At 37.3% G+C, this 16,923-nt stretch overlaps 1 protein-coding gene across 1 annotated transcript; it reads right to left on the bottom strand.

Annotated features, from left to right (window-relative positions):
* Positions 1 to 874: 874 nt before the first annotated feature.
* On the bottom strand, positions 875 to 16,648 carry lin52 (lin-52 DREAM MuvB core complex component). Its single transcript, XM_007255082.4, has 6 exons — positions 16,555 to 16,648; positions 15,175 to 15,249; positions 14,998 to 15,035; positions 14,395 to 14,461; positions 14,168 to 14,251; positions 875 to 1,027 (listed from the first exon to the last, which is right to left on the bottom strand). Exons 1-6 carry the CDS (start codon positions 16,571 to 16,573, stop codon positions 972 to 974), a joined length of 339 nt encoding a protein of 112 aa, XP_007255144.1. The 5' UTR covers positions 16,574 to 16,648; the 3' UTR covers positions 875 to 971.
* Between the last annotated feature and the right edge of the window lie 275 nt (positions 16,649 to 16,923).

Raw genomic sequence — 16,923 nt, 5'->3', positions numbered from 1 at the left:
AAAAAAAAAAGTAAAATAGTACACTTAAACAAACAGAAAAGAATAGAAAAAAGACAAAAAAAAAAGTTTTGAAAAAGCTTAAAGTTTATTTAACAATGAATCTTAAACCGAAAATAATGCTGGTGTAAAGTTAAAATTAGCTTAAATAAATATTGAAAAACAAAACAAAACAAACAAACAAACATTCATTAAACAAAGCTACTCAACCCATTGCAAAGATGTTTTTATATATATACAGAGAGTATCATTATTAGAATCATTATGGCTAACTTAAGCTAGCTAAAAAGAGTCAACTGATTATTTTTTACCATATTTTTCGCACTATAAGGTGCACTTAAAATCATTTCATTTTCTCAAAAAAGCGACAGTTCGCCCTTATGTATAAATTCTACTATCTTTTATATATTAAGGAGCAGTAAAGCCACTCTGCTGAAGTACAGAGTTATACAGGAGTATTATTGGCCTATAGCCTGCTCCTAACCCCGGCTAGCACTGCTGGAACAGCATAAGCATTAGCTGTGCTAATCGCTTGTTTTTTCACTGATTAGAGGTGAGTATATTGGACAGTAGTCTACAAGTTTACCATGTTAAAACAAGCTACGTGGGATTATTCGCTAGCTGATATCGCCCTGAATTTCCGGAACACTCAAGGTTTCTCAGTGTAGCACTGTTGTGCGGTTAGATGCTAACGCTAATGCTCCAGCCTTAGTGCTGGAGATATTTGGGAATCTAAGCTTACTATAAATTAACAGAAGAGCTTCACTCACCCAAATAAACAATAATTTTTCAGGAGAGAAATCTGTGTAGATTAACATCCAGCAATTGTTTGACTTTATTATTACAGTTTTTTTTTTACTTAACTTAACTTAACTTTTTAGCTTAACTTAACTCAGTCCTGTGCGTCTTATAGTGCAAAAAATACGGTAGCTGTTATTCTTCAGGCACAACAACATTTCAGTAGAGTTCAGCCTCTATTTTTTGGGTCTTTCCAAGATGTTGAGGAATTTCCCTCTCGTCATTTCTCTGGCTGTAGAAAAGAGAAAGAAAGAGAGAGAGAGAAAGAGAGAGAGAGAGAGAGAAATGTGAGAATGTTAAAAAAGTGCACGTCAGAGCAACACAATGCCAGTTTAATGAAAAGCATTTGACCTGTAAAAGACGTGTGAGGAGAATATGCAATCGTCTGCTTGTTGACAGCTTGGGCTCCACATTAGAGAGGCACACACTCAACATCTAAACAGAAATCTCAGGAGCCGGAGGTTCTTGATGGAGATATCAATGATGCGTAAGCAGGAGCCCAGAGAGGACGATCCAGGTGCTTTGTTCCGTGTAATGCACAATCAGAGCCTGAGCGGAATCACCGCACTTCAGTAATCTCTACTTTTAGAGCAGACAGTATCCCAGGCACTGACTGCAGCAGTGCTCCTGTACTGGTGTTTTAAGGGCCATGGGGTTTTTTATATAAAACATCCTGTCTGCTCATCTATTTAAACAGTGGGCAGTGCCAGGAATAGCTCTGTAAAAAATGAAGAGAGCACTTCAGTTTCCGAATCAGTTTCCCTGATTTTGCTATTTATAGGTTTATGTTTGAGTAAAATGAACATTGTTGTTTTATTCTATAAACTACAGACAAAATTTCTCCCAAATTCCCAATAAAATATTGTAATTTAGAGCATTTATTTACAGAAAATGAGAAATGGCTGAAATAACAACAAAAAAAAAAGATGCAGAGCTTTCAGACCTCAAATAATGCAAAGAAAACAAAAAGTTCATATTCATAAAGTTTTAAGGTTTTTAATCACTTTTTTTTCATGCATCTTGGCATCATGTTCTCCTCCACCAGTCTTACACACTGCTTTTGGATAACTTCATGCTGCTTTACTCCTGGTGCAAAAATTCAAGCAGTTCAGTTTGGTGGTTTGATGGTTTGTGATCATCCATCTTCCTCTTGATTATATTCCAGAGGTTTTACATTTGATAAAATCAAAGAAACTCATCATTTTAATCATTTTTAAGTGGAGAAAGAGAGAGAAAGAGTTGGGTGAATGACATAATGCATTTTTTGGTTTCAGAAAAAAATTCATTACACTTTGGCAGATTTTAATGGTAAATTCTATAGTATCTGGCAACCTGTTTTGACTTGTATAGACGATAGGACTGTTTTGAAATTTGATCAAGCCAGTTTTATTTTTTGTGTAACAAAATATACTAGTGGTTCTTAAAAAAAATTAATATCATTGAAAAGTTAATTTATTTCAGTTCCATCACTGATGATCAGTAAATTCTACATTTCATTTAAAGTAAATTAAGGGATCAGAGTCTGGAGGAAGAGTGGAGAGACACACAGTCCAAACTGCTCGAGGTCTAGTGTGAAGTTTCCACCAATCAGTGATGGTTTGGAGAGACATGTCTGTCATCTGCTGGTGTTGATCCACTGTGTTGTATTATTTTATAAGTCTTAAATCAGTATAAACTAAAATAAAGTAGATTTTCAATGATATTCAATTTTTTTAGATGTACTAGTAGTGTGCAACCCTATGAAGTACTTCATTACAGCTCTGGAAGCAATGCACATTAGACAGAGTATTTTTGGGAAGTGTGAGTATATGTGTGAGTATGTGTGTGTGTGTGTGTGTGTCAAGCAGTGAAAGTGTTAGCCAGCACGGCGGTCTACAGCTCTGGGAACAGTGTGTTGGATTGTAATTTAGATGAGCTGCCCTGCGTGGAATAATAATGCAGGGACTGAGCGGCAGTAGCTTCACCTTGAGGTGTCCATCACTGGGTTAAACATGATGGTAATTGGATTCAGACTGATTAACTTTGCTTGGTGCTGTCTCTTCAAATAACACAAAACAAAATAATCAGAGGAGCGAGCGCGGAGAGGCCGGGCTCCAGGCAGGAATGAAACCATCAAAATAAAGCGCACTAAAAGGAATTAAGTTGACCTGCAATTACTGCTAAAGAGGAAAAGGCTATGTTTATATCAGTGAAACGTGGCTGGACACACCGCAGCGATGCCACAGGTTGGGAAATATCTGAGACTCTGTGAGAGTGAGGTGGTTTAATACCAGCTGATGTGTGAAACTCACAGTAGAAAGTCAATGCATAATAAACAGTGTAGTACCCAGCAAAATTAGATTACACAAAGACAAAGCCAATCAGCTTAAACAGTGAACTCTGAACAGAGTGTTCATGATGACAAGAACTTTCTTTCTTGGCACTATATTGGATTCTTTTGGCACTATAAGGCACACTAGATAATTAAACGCCTATTTTCTGGTCTATTTTCATACAAAAGGTTATAAGATGCATTATTTAACACTAGTAAGGAACAGGGGTGTTGCCATGTTGTCCTATGTAAACAAAACAGTAATTCTTAAAAAAACATTTTAAAACAAAGATAGGATTTTAAGTGCACCTTATAGTGTGAAAAATTCAGTGTATAAAACACGAGTGCACAGATAAACTCCAGATTCTGACTCATAACATAGAGGAGCATGATAACATAGAGGTAACCAATATCTGCTATATTCACATATAAAACATGACATTAAGACTCTTATATGCTCCTATGAGCACTATGTAGTTCTAAAATGACTTGTTTTTTGGTAATGCTGCTCTTATTTCATGAACACATTAAACTTTGTTACAGACTTTTGTTTGATTTGAAAGTTGTATTAGTTTTTGCCCGTATAGCATAAGCATTTAATTGATTAGGAAGGTACTATTAATTTGCACTAATGCAGCTTTAGCATGTTGCCAATGAAGACCCAGCTGATAATATTGAACACTATTGGATTTACATTGATTTATCGGTATTAGTGAAAATCCCACAGGTACCTCACAGGCATTTAGTGACTCGCTGTGAATTGAAATGAACAGGCTGAATTGATCCACAGAAACAAATTAACACTACGGTTACAGTAAGAACAATGTGCTAGACTGATCTGAACCTAACATATCGCACGCAATCATATCACCAATATTTTTTAATATTGTGAATATCGGTATTATACCCTGAAATATGGAGCAATATCACACACCCCTAATTATCACATCAGGGTTCTACTTTTTTTTTTACTGTTTTTAGCAAAAGAAAAATTCACACTGTTCTCATTTCCCATTATATATCTACTAGAGACAGATTAAATATATCAGATTATATCATTTATTTTACTTTAATCCTGGATATACATGGAGATATTTGCAGTGCATTATTATTATTAATTAGTCATGATATTCACTTTTCATTGGGTAATTGACTTCTGTTACAAATCTGATAAAATTCTTGTATTTTTTTTTTTTTTTTTTGAATATCTCAGTTAAGGGTGTGCGATATTATATCATTTATCGTATGCAATAACAATAGTTAATTTCCAGTTTGTTGTGCTAGTGTATGCTTGAAATAATATTGAAAATATTATTTTAATGCTATAAGACTACCATATACATATAAAACAGCTTAATCAGTTCATCACTGGTATCATCACACAGGAGAAACACTAATAGAGTGAATTCTATTACAGGGCAATTCTGCAAATCAATAGAGATTATTAGGCGGGCTGTGACCTTGAAATATGGTGCCATATCACCCCCCTAATTATATAAAAAAAAAAAAAAAAAAAACCTTTTTTTTTTTAGCTAAATAAAAATTCACACTGTTCTCATTTCCCATTATATATCTACTAGAGACAGATTATATCTATCAGATTATATCATTTATTTTTACTTTAATCCTGGATATATGGAGATATTTGGAGTGCATTATTAAAACACTTATAGAGTGAATTCTATTACAGGGCAATTCTGCAATCAATAGAGATTATTAGGTGGGCTGTGACCCTGAAATATGGTGCCATATCACCCCCATAATTATCACATCAGGGTACTCCTTTTTTTTTTTTTTTTTTTAGCTAAATAAAAATGCACACTGTTCTCATTTCCCATCATATACAGTATCTTATAGAGACAGATTATATCTGTCAGATTATGTCAATTATTTTACTTTAATCCTGGATATATGGAGATATTTGGAGTGCATTATTATTATTATTATTATCATCATAGACATTCTCAATCATTGACTTCTGTTACAAATCTAATACAATTCTTGTTTTTTTTGTTTTTTTTAGTTTGTTGTACTAGTGTATACTTGAAATAATATTGAAAATATTATTTTAGGGCCCTACTGAAGACTACCTTACTCATAAAACAGCCTAATCTGTTCATCACTGGTATCATCACACAGGAGAAACACTAATAGAGCGATTTCTATCACAGGGCAATTCTGCAAATCAATAGAGATTATTAGGCACTTCAGCAGCTCCATAAGTCTAAGTGTGTATCCTAATCCTCATTTTGTGTCAGTGATAGTCCTGCTAACAGCTTGTTAAATGGGCCAGTGGTTTCTGGAGGGGTCTACAAATAGGGAAAGCCACCCCCATCATAGCTGAACTAACAATCTCTTCCCCAGCTCTTTAGTACCCATCCAATCTCTCGCTCATTTTCTGTCCAAAACAATACGGGAGCCTGTCTGGCTCGGCTTTCTCCCCCGAGACCTCGCCACCGGAGAGCACCCCTCTGATCCACTCATTAATTAGATTTTCATTTATCCTCCCGCCCCGTCAGAGCAGGAGGGAAATGATTTGCATTGAGTGGGTTAGATTAAAAGGGGGGATGAAGAAGAAGAAGAAGAAGAAGAAGGTCCTGCAAGCTAGCCTCCCTCTTTCCTCTGGCACACACCCATATACACACACACACCCATATACACACACACACCCATATACACACCCATATACACACACACTCTCACTCACACAACAAGCCAGATCAATACTGATTAGCAGGAGTTAGAGATTTGTTTAGTTGATTAGAAAGGTCAATTACTAATTCTGTACTTAGTTAATCAGCAGCCTGTCCCCTCGTTGACGCCCACAGCGAATGATGGATTGAGGATTCCAGAGCTCATATTTCCTCCCTGATGCTGTAAGAGGAGCAGTAGCTCAAATCTTACTCATAGTACTCAAAGTACTCATAGTACTTACACAGTACAAGCAGATAAAGCAAGAGTCCTGTATATGCTAAAAACATAAATCATAGCTGGATGCTTTAACCATATTCAAACACATTCATTTGAATTATGGGATGATAAAGATAAAGAATCCCTGTAGCTGTAACTAGGGGTGGGTGATACGGCCCTAAAATAATATCATGATATTTTATGATATTCTTGCAATAACTGAATTAAAAAAAATATATGTATCTCAAGAATACACTACTGCAACAAAATGAAAATTAAAATTACATTTTATTACTGCATATGATATGATACAGCACACCCCTCTAACTGAGAGATTAAAAAATACAAGAATTTTATCAGATTTACAGTAACAGAAGTCAATAATCCAGAATGATCAGTCATGATACTAATAGTAGTAATGCATTCCAAATATCTCCATATATCCAGGATTATAGTAAAATAAATGATACTGGACAGATATAATCTGTATCTAGTAGATATATAAATGGGACATGAGAACAGTGTGATAAAAACCCTGATGCAAAAAAATAATGCTCTAAATGACGACATTTTTATTTCGAATTCGGGAAAAAATGTTGTCTGTAGTTTATAGAATAAAACAACAACAACGTAGTGGATAAACCAAGCGCCTGGACCAGCTCTTGGACCTTACTGTCCCAATTCACTTTCATTAAACAGTCAAACACACTAATCGCACCCCTGTTGCGCATCTGAATCTGCCACTAGGCTATTAGAGGGCGTAATCTTTATTTAATAGATTTAACATCCATATTCACTGCGTGACTCTCAGGAGACCTGGGAGGAACACTGAGGACACACATGGAAAGAGAGAGACACACTCCCTCCCTCTCTAACACACCCACTTCCCCCCTCCCGCCTCAGAACACATACACCTGACGCTCATGTTTGTGTTCAAAATTCAATTACCCACTTATTGATACTTCACAGGGATATTTAAGATGCAGACATGGAGAGTGATTTCCCAGGGGAGCCACTGCTTCCTCTTAATGTCCCAGCCGAGAGCTCTCCTCCTCTCCTCTCCTCTGCTCAGCTCCCCCCTCCCCGACTCCCCTCCACACCACGAATCATTACAGACGTACACAGGCACGCGTCCACGCTCACACACACACACACACTTACACACACACACGCATCCCCACCCCTGCCACAGCCTATCCCTGTTCAAGAGGTGTCCTTATTAATAGGCAATCAGTCAAAATTCATTCATTAAAAACCTTAAAAGGTTTCACACAGACACTGTGATTAGCTGGGAAAGAAAATCCAATGAATTCCTAATGTATTTATGGAAATGAGGTGTCATTTCCGATCTGTTGATGGAGGTGGCGGGGAGGACGGTGGAGGGAGAGAGTGTAAGAGTGAGAGAGAGTGAGCTGGATGCGTTCCCTCAAAACCTCCTGCTGAGCCAGATCAGCTGCAGCCAAGATCAGCTGCGCAGTGTGTGTGTGTGTGTCTGCGTGTTTATATTCCAGCCTTACGCTAACCGAGCCAACACTGACAAACATTTGGCTTGGAGATATCTGAAAAATGCTAATTTGACCCTATAATCGAGTGGGCCGTAAAAAGAGGTTCAGTGCTGCTGTTAACACTTTTGTTTTGAGTGAAGTGAAATCTGGAGGATAACCGGTTTTGTCTGAATCAATGCAGCTGCTCTGGATAAAAATGTACATTTTGCAGCAGAACTAGAAAAAAAAAGCAGTCAGTCGGCTCTTAGCTTTTGGCTAACGCTAACAACAGGTCTGAGCGTCAGAGTAAAAGGAAGGAAATCAGCAACTCAAATAAGCTGGTCCTTGACAGGTGAAGATCCTCTGAAGATGTCTGAAAAGGCAACTGATAAGCGGTAGAAACTGCATATCGTCGCTGTCCAATGAAAAACACTTATCTCCATTTTGTCGATTTTTAGTTTACTACACCATTTGAACAGACAATCTGTCCCTTACACTGTGCCAAAATTTCTTGATGAACGGACCAATAAAAAGTCTCCAAAATGACCTGAAATAAACTCTTTTTATATTGACTTCCATTAAAAGTTTACAAGGTTTTTTCTCTATCCTGTAAAGTTGCTGTTTTGGAGAGATTTCTCCCAAATTCCTAGTACAAATATTGTCATTTAGAGCATTTATTTGAGAAATAAATGGCTGTGAGAAATGGCTGAAATAACAAAAAACAGATACAGAGCTTTCAGTCCTCAAAGAATGCTGCAAAGAAAACAAGTTCATATTCATATTCAAGTTTTAAGAGTTCAGAAATCAATATTTGGTGGAATAACTGTTTTTTAATCACAGATTTCATGCATCTTGGCATCATGTTCTCCTCCACCAGTTTTACACACTGCTTTTGAATAATTTTATGCTGCTTTACTCCTGGTGCAACAAATCAAGCAGTTCAGTTATGTAATGTTCTTGCTTTCTTTAACTGTTAAGCACTGTCATGACTTAAGGTCTGACAGAATCATATTGATTCTTAACGCCTATTTTACATGTAATGTTTATGCTTCTTTTACCTGTTCTACTCAGACATGTGCTCAGGACAATAAAAGTTAAAATTATGCCTCAATTTCTCATTTAATTCACAGTGGCTCCAACAGGCCGGAGTGTGTGCAGAGGTAAGAGAAGGTGAGGAAGGAGGACAGATAGAGGGGAGTCGGGTGGAGGAGAGCTTTCTCCAGCACAGCCTGTCATCTGACAGCACTTCATAACCGCTGGCCCCTGCGGTCGCGTGTCTCTGATGGATTGATGGAAGCCCATTACTACGATGGGGTAGCGTCCACGCAATCATATTCAGCGCCACAGTGAGCTTAATAGAGCTGAGATTGATCTGGGGGAGGGGGCAGTGAACGCTGGGGCCATTAGTGTTGGACAGGTGTGACCTTCAGTCTCCCTCCAGGTAGGAGAGCAGCTCCACCAAGGTGCTTTCAGAGTCAGACCTGGCTCTACTCTACTGAAATCTGGATCTGTGTTCTTGTGTCTCAATGTTTTAATAAATATATATATATATATATATTTTTTTTTTATAATTATTATCGCATTTTCTTCCGAATTTCCCCAATCCACTCATTAGGACTCCCCATATCACTAGAGATGCCCCCCAACATCAGGAGGGTTAAGAAGACTAGCACATGCCTCCTCCGACACATGTGAAATCAGACTCCGCCTCTTTTTTAAAACTGTTACTGACTTGGTTCTGATACATCAGCTCACAGACGCAGCCTTGTGCTGATCCACATCATCCTAGGAGTGATGAGGGGAAAAAAGAACACCATCTACTGTACCCTAACCACCCAGAGAGAGCAAGAGAGCCAATTGTGCTCTCTCAGGGCTCCGGCAGCTGATGGCAAGCTGCATCACTGGGATTCGAACGGAGATTCAAACGGGGATTCAACAATTTCCCAATCATAGTGGCACCGCTTGCTTAGTCTGCTGGCCCACTCTGAGTCCCAAGGATCTTCTTTTCTCTTCTTTCTCTTACCTCTAATTTTTTTTTAAGAATTAACCATACACTGATGTGAAGACTATACTCCTGACTTGAAATAATCGATGTGCTAAGTGCTCCATCCATTACGTCCATCCAAGAACTTTATAATTTACTTGGACAAGCTGGGAAGACAATTTAATCTCTAAACGATTCATTAATGGTGATAAAAAGGCAATGGTTCTGAACCCATTTTGCTCTGTAAAACACGAAAATCCATAACAAATCTGTTTTAGCCTCCGATTCTCAATATCTCTAATGGAATATTCGCAAAAGAAATATATAAAAAATATTAATAAGAAGACCCGACGAGTGTAAACGACCCCCCTCCTCACAACTCAAGCATTTGTCAAGAGGAAACAAATGTGTTACATCACCCCCCCGTTTCCAGCAACAGCAGGCATTAGTAGTATCATCAGCTTTGCCTGAGGCCTGCCCGTCCCCGAGGAGCACTCTCCATTCAATTACCTTCAATAACAGCACTTATCAGTGTAGTGACTGGCCCTGTGGGAGGAGAGGGTGCTGATGACCACGCGCACCGGCCCCCGACAGCAGCATTCATCACGGCCTGGAGCAGATGGGGACTGCTGGGGGTACTGGTGGGGGGACGGGGGGGACGGAGGACCGTGCACGCGTCAGGTCCTCGGAGAGCGCGGGTGCTGGGCGTCACTCGGCCTGATGGGAAAGGGGGGGGATGGGGAGTACGCCCCTGGGGAGACAGGTCTGGCACACGCCTCGCTACCAAGCTCACAAATAAACAGGCCAACATACTCGCAGTGAAAGCTTAGGTTAGGGATGCAACGATTAGTCGGTATAATCGATAATGTCGATTATAAAAAATTGTCTATTTCAAAAGTTTGTTGTTGACTAATAATCAATTAGCAGCATCACATATATTACTAGGGACAAAAACACAATGTTACAAGTCGTTTAAGAGTTTGTTTTGAGCTTACCAAACTAATTTTGTGTTCCAATAATTAGTGCTAAAGTTATTTAAATCAATAAAACACAACAGGACAAGGGTGACCAAATTTATGCACCTGCCTAATTTAGTTTAAAGAATGATTGCACACTTTCTGTGAATCCTATAAACTTCATTTCACTTCTCAAATATCAGTGTGTTCATCTGATATATGATATAATTAACTGAAATTGTTGATCCAAACAACCAATGATTTATAAAGGAAAAGTGAGTCTATGTATATATATGTCTATGTTATTATCAGTACAGTGATGGCGGTGCTCGGAGCTGAAGCTAGTAGCATTATAGGATGTAAACAGTGTTTTTTAATAATCTTCTTCTGCTCTTTTTAAGTTATTAATGCCTGGTTTTAAATGTCAGGGCTCTCTGGATTCTAGTAAGGAGGTGTGGAGCTACTTTGAGCTGGATAACGGTGTAAAAAGTGATTTATCAGGGTAAATTATGCCCCGTATCTCCTAGTCTGAAGGGTGTTTGTTGGACAAACTGTTAGAATGTCTGGATCTCTGAACGCTGTGGGAGAACGGAGGTGTGCTATTCATCAGTTAAGAACTTTATCATGTTTTACTACAATAAAAGTCCATTTTACAACAGAGTTCTCCTTTGATTATTAGGGATGCACAAACTTTTTTATACCACTGTAACCTGTTATGCTTTTCTTAGTTCCAGTCAAACATGATTGATCAAAAAATAATTGCATCACTTTAATATTTTAGCTGTTCCTTTTAAATATAATTTACTTTCATATATCGTTGCTGTCTAAAACAGCAACTTTACAGGAGAGAGAAAAAACCTTGTAAACTTTCAATGGAAGTCAATGTAAAAAGAGTTTATTTCAGGTCATTTAAAACGTTTCTATTGGTTCGTTCATCAAGAAATTTTGGCACAGTGTAAGAGACAGTTTGTCTGTTCAAATTATGTAGTAAACTAAAAATCGACAAAAACGGAGATAAGTGTTTTTCATTGGACAGCGACGATATGAAGAACAGTCCTGATCATCTGGCATCAGTCAGCAAGTGAAACAGAAAAGTCTCAGGTACTCAGGTGTGTGTGTGTGTGTGTGTGTGTGTGTGTGTGTGTCCTCCAGCCAAACCCGTCAGGGGTGAGTTTTCACTGCTTGATTACGTTATCCCTATTAACCGGCTCAGGACTTTAACGGGCGCTGAGCCTGAGGCACAGTAAATTGTAGCTACACCCCCCCCCCACCCCACACACCCACTCGTCATCCCCCAACACCACCCTCCGCCAGCTCATTTTAAACGCGCGGAAGAGTGAAAGAAACATGATGAAAAAGTAGCTGAGATTTACAAGGCTTCCCCTGCCAGACAGGAAAAGGAGGGAAATTAAAAGCTGCCATGTTAAAGGACGCCCACACTGGACATCACAGGAAAACAAATTATTATTCTGCACTTCCACAACAAAAGATAAACACTCAGGCAACAGGGTTTACCTTCTTTCTACAGTTTTGCTGCATCACATGTTCAAAAGTGAAGTAATTACAGATTGTCAGACAAGAATCTGATTTTATTCTCAAATCAGATTTTCTTTGTGACTTTATGACTTACTAACATGCACCTCTTTGCTTTGATGTAGCTACATTGTTACCTTGACTAACTACAATGCGCTACAAAGGAAACTAAAACTAAAGTAATTTGCATTTTAAGAACATACTGATATAAATTCATTTATTATAATGTTTTATTTATTTAAGTGAAGACAGAAACAGAACATTTAAATAGCATCTAGGGGTGTGCATTATTGTATGGTATATCTCAATATTATAGCCAACTTTTCAGAATATGATGAACGATATTATATCCTGAAATAGTGTAACATATCACCCACCCACCCCCCCTAAGTATCACATCAGCATAATGATAGTATAGATATCACTTTAAAAACAATAATAAAAGGGTTTGTTTTTAGAATGGTTTATGTATGCAGTTCATACGCATACAATAAAAATGTCACAATTCAATTCTGTGGTATATTTTGTTATACTACATTTGTTATACTACATTCACAGATTAGAACTTCTGAAACTATATATGTCATATTCAAATTAAATAAAATAAAAATGTATTTCCTTGCAGTAGAATATACTTGAAATGAATATAAAATTCATCAGTGTTTTGCCGGCAAGAACATTGATGCCCTGAATTATTGTGATAGACTTTTGGGGCCATATCATTCACCTTTATAAATTATAAAATACATTAAATAACAAGATTTTGTGCAACGATTTATTATCCTATTTTTTGGATTATAAGGCGGACTGTCATTGAACGTCTATTTTCTTACATAAGGCGCACTGGAATATAAGGGGCGTTAAGCGAAAATAGTAAAGAAACAGGGGTGTTGTCATGGGGAATCGCCTTAGTAAACAAAACTGTAATTCTTAAAAGAAAAAAAAAAGAGTGCTAGATGTTAATCTACACAGATTTCTCTCCTGAAAACTGTTTATTTTGGTGAGCAAAGCGCTATTGTTTATTTACAGTAATCTTAGATGTAGATGCTAATGCTGCTGCTTCCAGCCTTAGTGCTGGAGAAACTTCACTGAAAACTTTTAACATTGTACTTCAGTGAAGTGGATTTACTTCTCCTTAATATCTGACTGATAGAATTCATACATAAGGCGCACTATTGATTTGGGGGAAAATTAAAGGATTTTAAATGCGCCTTATAGTCTCAAAAATACAGTATACTTCCCCACCCCTACAGTTGAGTAAGAAAAAAACAGTACTGGGTATATTACTTCTGAATCCTACCCAGTTCCCCACAGTGGTCATTATGAGTCCGTGCTATAATGCTGTATAAGCTTTGTACATTTAGTATAATATTAAGTGCCCGTCTTCATCTTCTGAAAAACCAGAGCACTTAATAGTTTCTCTAATGCCTCCAGCCTGGATTAATACTGAATACAGCAAAGCTGTCAGACTGGATTTCAGAGTTAAGGGCCAGTTGGTCAGTACGGTTTTACAAGGAAACAGAAGCTTCTCCTCACTGTGGAGGAATGAGAGAATTCTGACATTAAATTCTGTGCAAAACACCACTGCCACCATTCACAGAAGATGACTGGGCACTGTAGTCGAGTTACTAACATAATAATATACTAACATAAATCTATACACACAAAGAGCCCACCAACAAACTCAGAAATCAAACACTAGATTAATGAAGTGTGGAAGACATTTCACTTTCCATTTTTTTTGTTTTTTGTTTACTTAAAAAAACAAAATATTTTTTTTTGTAAGAATCACAGTTTTTTGTCTACTTAACTTTAGATTTATAACTGAATGAAGAATTTTTTATGCTGAATTAGAAGCAAAACACCCCTGTCCCTTACTAGTGTGGAATAATGCACCTTATAGTGTAAAAATAGATGGATATTCATTAAGCCCTTGATATAATTAAATAGCTCCCGTCCAGTTCAAGGATTTTTTGGACTTTAAATATGAAAAACTACATTTTAGATGTTTTAAAACTTCACAGTTTTAATTCCAATTCAGTTCCAACAATTATTTATGTTTTTTTAATCAGTTGCGCCATCTAGAGGCGAAAATCAGCACTGGCATTAATAAGTATAATATTTAAGGTTCTGCAAAGTGAGAGTGATGATTGTGTTCTGGTTTTTAGTTTAAATTAGATACTAATCTACTTACACTCCTCCAGGCCCAGCTGATACGCCAAGTTCTGTAGTCCTTTAACTTTTTCCATCAGGTTAGCTGTGGTCAGACTCCCCAGTTCTGAGACAGAACAAAAAAAGTTTGCAGTAAAACACAGTTATTAACACAATTATAAAGAGACAAAAATAAGGTGCAGTTTTTAGTCAAAGCAAAATATGAATAAACCTAATATTATGCATTGATGCTATTAAATCAAAATGTACCTTTCAGCATTTCAATGTCTTCTGATTCCAGTTCTGCCATCCACTTGGGTGGAGAGTTTGTGATTGGCTGAAGAAACAAAAAGACATCAGACAACTATATGGCGCACTGAATTTTAAGGCGCATTTTATGCAACACTAGTAAGGAACAGGGGTGTCACCATGCTTTCCTTCTAAATTAAAAGGTCTCACCCCTTTTTACACAGATTCCTCTCTTAAAAACTGTTTATTTGGGTAGATTTCCACTAAGGCTGAGTGCAGCAGCATTAGCATTAGCAGCTAGTGCTAGCCAGGGTTAGCAGCAGGCTACAGTTTGTTAATACTCACCTCTAAGTGGTGAAAGAGCTAGTGCCTAGTGCTGCAGTTAGCGGCTAATGCTAATGCTATTCCAGTCTCAGTGCTGGAGAACTAAACTGAATCTCCTGTATAACTCTGTACTTCAGTGGAGTGTCTTTACTGCTCCTTAATACCTGACTGATAGAATTCATACATAAGGAACCCCGGATTATAAGGAGCTCTGATGATTTTGAGAAAAATTAAAGCATTTTAAGCGCACCTAATAGTGTGGAAAAATACTAACAAGTAATGTAGAGCGACAATACTCACGTTTTTAAAGGTGGCTGCAAATTCTGAAACCCCTGGCACTGTTTTCAAACAAACATTAAAGAAGTAAATATGACAATACTTTCTACAGACCAGAAACATATTCAATCTCAGCATATCTTTAAAAAATATATAAATAAAAAAAAATGACAAAACATTTGTCATAATTCAGCAACTTACACTGCTCTGGCCAAAGGTCAGGTGATGCTCGGTCAAGCTTTTCATAGCTCAGCAAAGAGGACTCAAAGTCCTCACCTATAAAAAAAAAAGGTGGAGAAAATTTAACTGTGAAACAAGAGGTGCACCATATATTCAGTAACTCAAATTATTACTAAATGCTGTGAAATGAATCAAAACCTGTAAAAAAAAAAAAAAAACATGTTGGTTTTCTACATTCATCCATATATTTCATTTTGTTGGTTCTGGCAACTTATTTTGTGTTATTGTAAATATCATAGTGAGATCATTTTCTCACTTCAAATCACTGTCTGATATTTTTCCAATTATCATACAAACTTTAATATCCGAAAAACATAACCTGAGTAAACATTAATAAAAAGCACCGGCAAGAGTGATTTAACCAAGTTATTACATTTAGGGTGAAATACTTTTTCACACAGGGCCTGATTAGTTTGGATAGTTTTTTTCCTATAAAATGCTCGTTTAAAAGAGCTTTTTATATTAACTCAGGTTATATTTGTCTGATATTAAAGTATATGGTTTAGACATGTTGACGCTTTTATATAATTTCTTTGATCCAGTAAGCTATAAATGACTGTAAATATAATCTACATTGATCTAGATAGCAAGAATCAGACTCAAGCGTGGAATGATTTCTGATCATCTGGACTAGAATCCAGAAACAAATAATTTATATTAATAAATTAACAATTAATATTAATTTATATAATTAATATGTTTTACTTTGTCTCTCCAAAGTCTGTCTCCAAAAGTGCCTAAACTCAACAGACTACATATTTACTGACTAAATATTAATACTCTTCACGTTTTAACAAGATCCAGACATTTAAATACCTTTTAAACATCATGGTCAGCTGTTTCTATAGTTTTTAGAGATGGAAGACATAATCGTTGACTAATCGACTAATCGAAAAAATAATAATCAGATTAGTCGACTACCAAAATAATCATTAGTTGCAGCCCTAGTACACATTATAAACATAACAAAAGAAAAATATGTATCCTGCGCCTGTTTCACTTCGTGTTTTTAAACACAGTAACGTGGAACAACAGTATTTAGTCGCTTATTTAGAAGAATAATTTACAGGTGAACCCGGTGTTTAGGGCTCCGTTAGAGCAGGGTAACGCTCGCTAACACACAGCCGGGCTGAGGGTCGCTGTCCCGGTGTAAAGGTGAAGGAGCGCTCGGTCGGTCTGTAGGTAAACAGTCCGTTAGCAGGACCTCCGCGCCGCGGAGCTCCGCTCACCGAGTACCGACCAGCACCTCACACACCCCGACCATCTCACACACACACCACCCCGCATTACAGCCCCGCAATAACCCCGCAAACTCATCCCCGCACAGGAATTAAATTTTACCTCCATTCGGAGACGCCATCTTCACAACCACACACGTGACCTCCTGTAGCCAATCGTTAGTGAGATGTGAAGCGACTGACGTGGGTCGTTCCGCCTCTTGTGACCTACAGACTTCCGGGAAATGTAGTCTCACATTTAAACACATATTTTAATCATTTAGATAAACAAAAATAAGTGTATAAATTTTTTTTCAGCTCATATATAATTTTGATTCGATTTGGAAATTGTTTTAAACAATTTTTGTTATTTAAATTTTCACTTACTTGTGTATTTTGATATTTAAGATCTTAAATTTTAGTTGCAGATTTTATTTTTGGATTTAGTTTTTTGTCCCTGATTTGGCTCCATAAGTGATCGGTATCTGTGTAT

The sequence above is a fragment of the Astyanax mexicanus genome, chromosome 14 (genome assembly GCF_023375975.1).
Source record: "Astyanax mexicanus isolate ESR-SI-001 chromosome 14, AstMex3_surface, whole genome shotgun sequence".
Taxonomy (NCBI): Eukaryota; Metazoa; Chordata; class Actinopteri; order Characiformes; family Acestrorhamphidae; genus Astyanax; species Astyanax mexicanus.
Note: the sequence above shows the minus strand (reverse complement) of the source record. Positions and strands in the feature narration are given on the sequence as shown.

What these genes read in the sequence shown, in the direction of transcription:
- lin52 (XM_007255082.4), bottom strand. An exon ending in TGACCTTTGGCCAGAGCAGT is followed by an intron (nt 15,036 to 15,174) that starts GTAAGTTGCTGA and finishes GTTTGAAAACAG; the next exon opens with TGCCAGGGGTTTCAGAATTT. An exon ending in TTGCAGCCACCTTTAAAAAC is followed by an intron (nt 14,462 to 14,997) that starts GTGAGTATTGTC and finishes TTGTTTCTTCAG; the next exon opens with CCAATCACAAACTCTCCACC.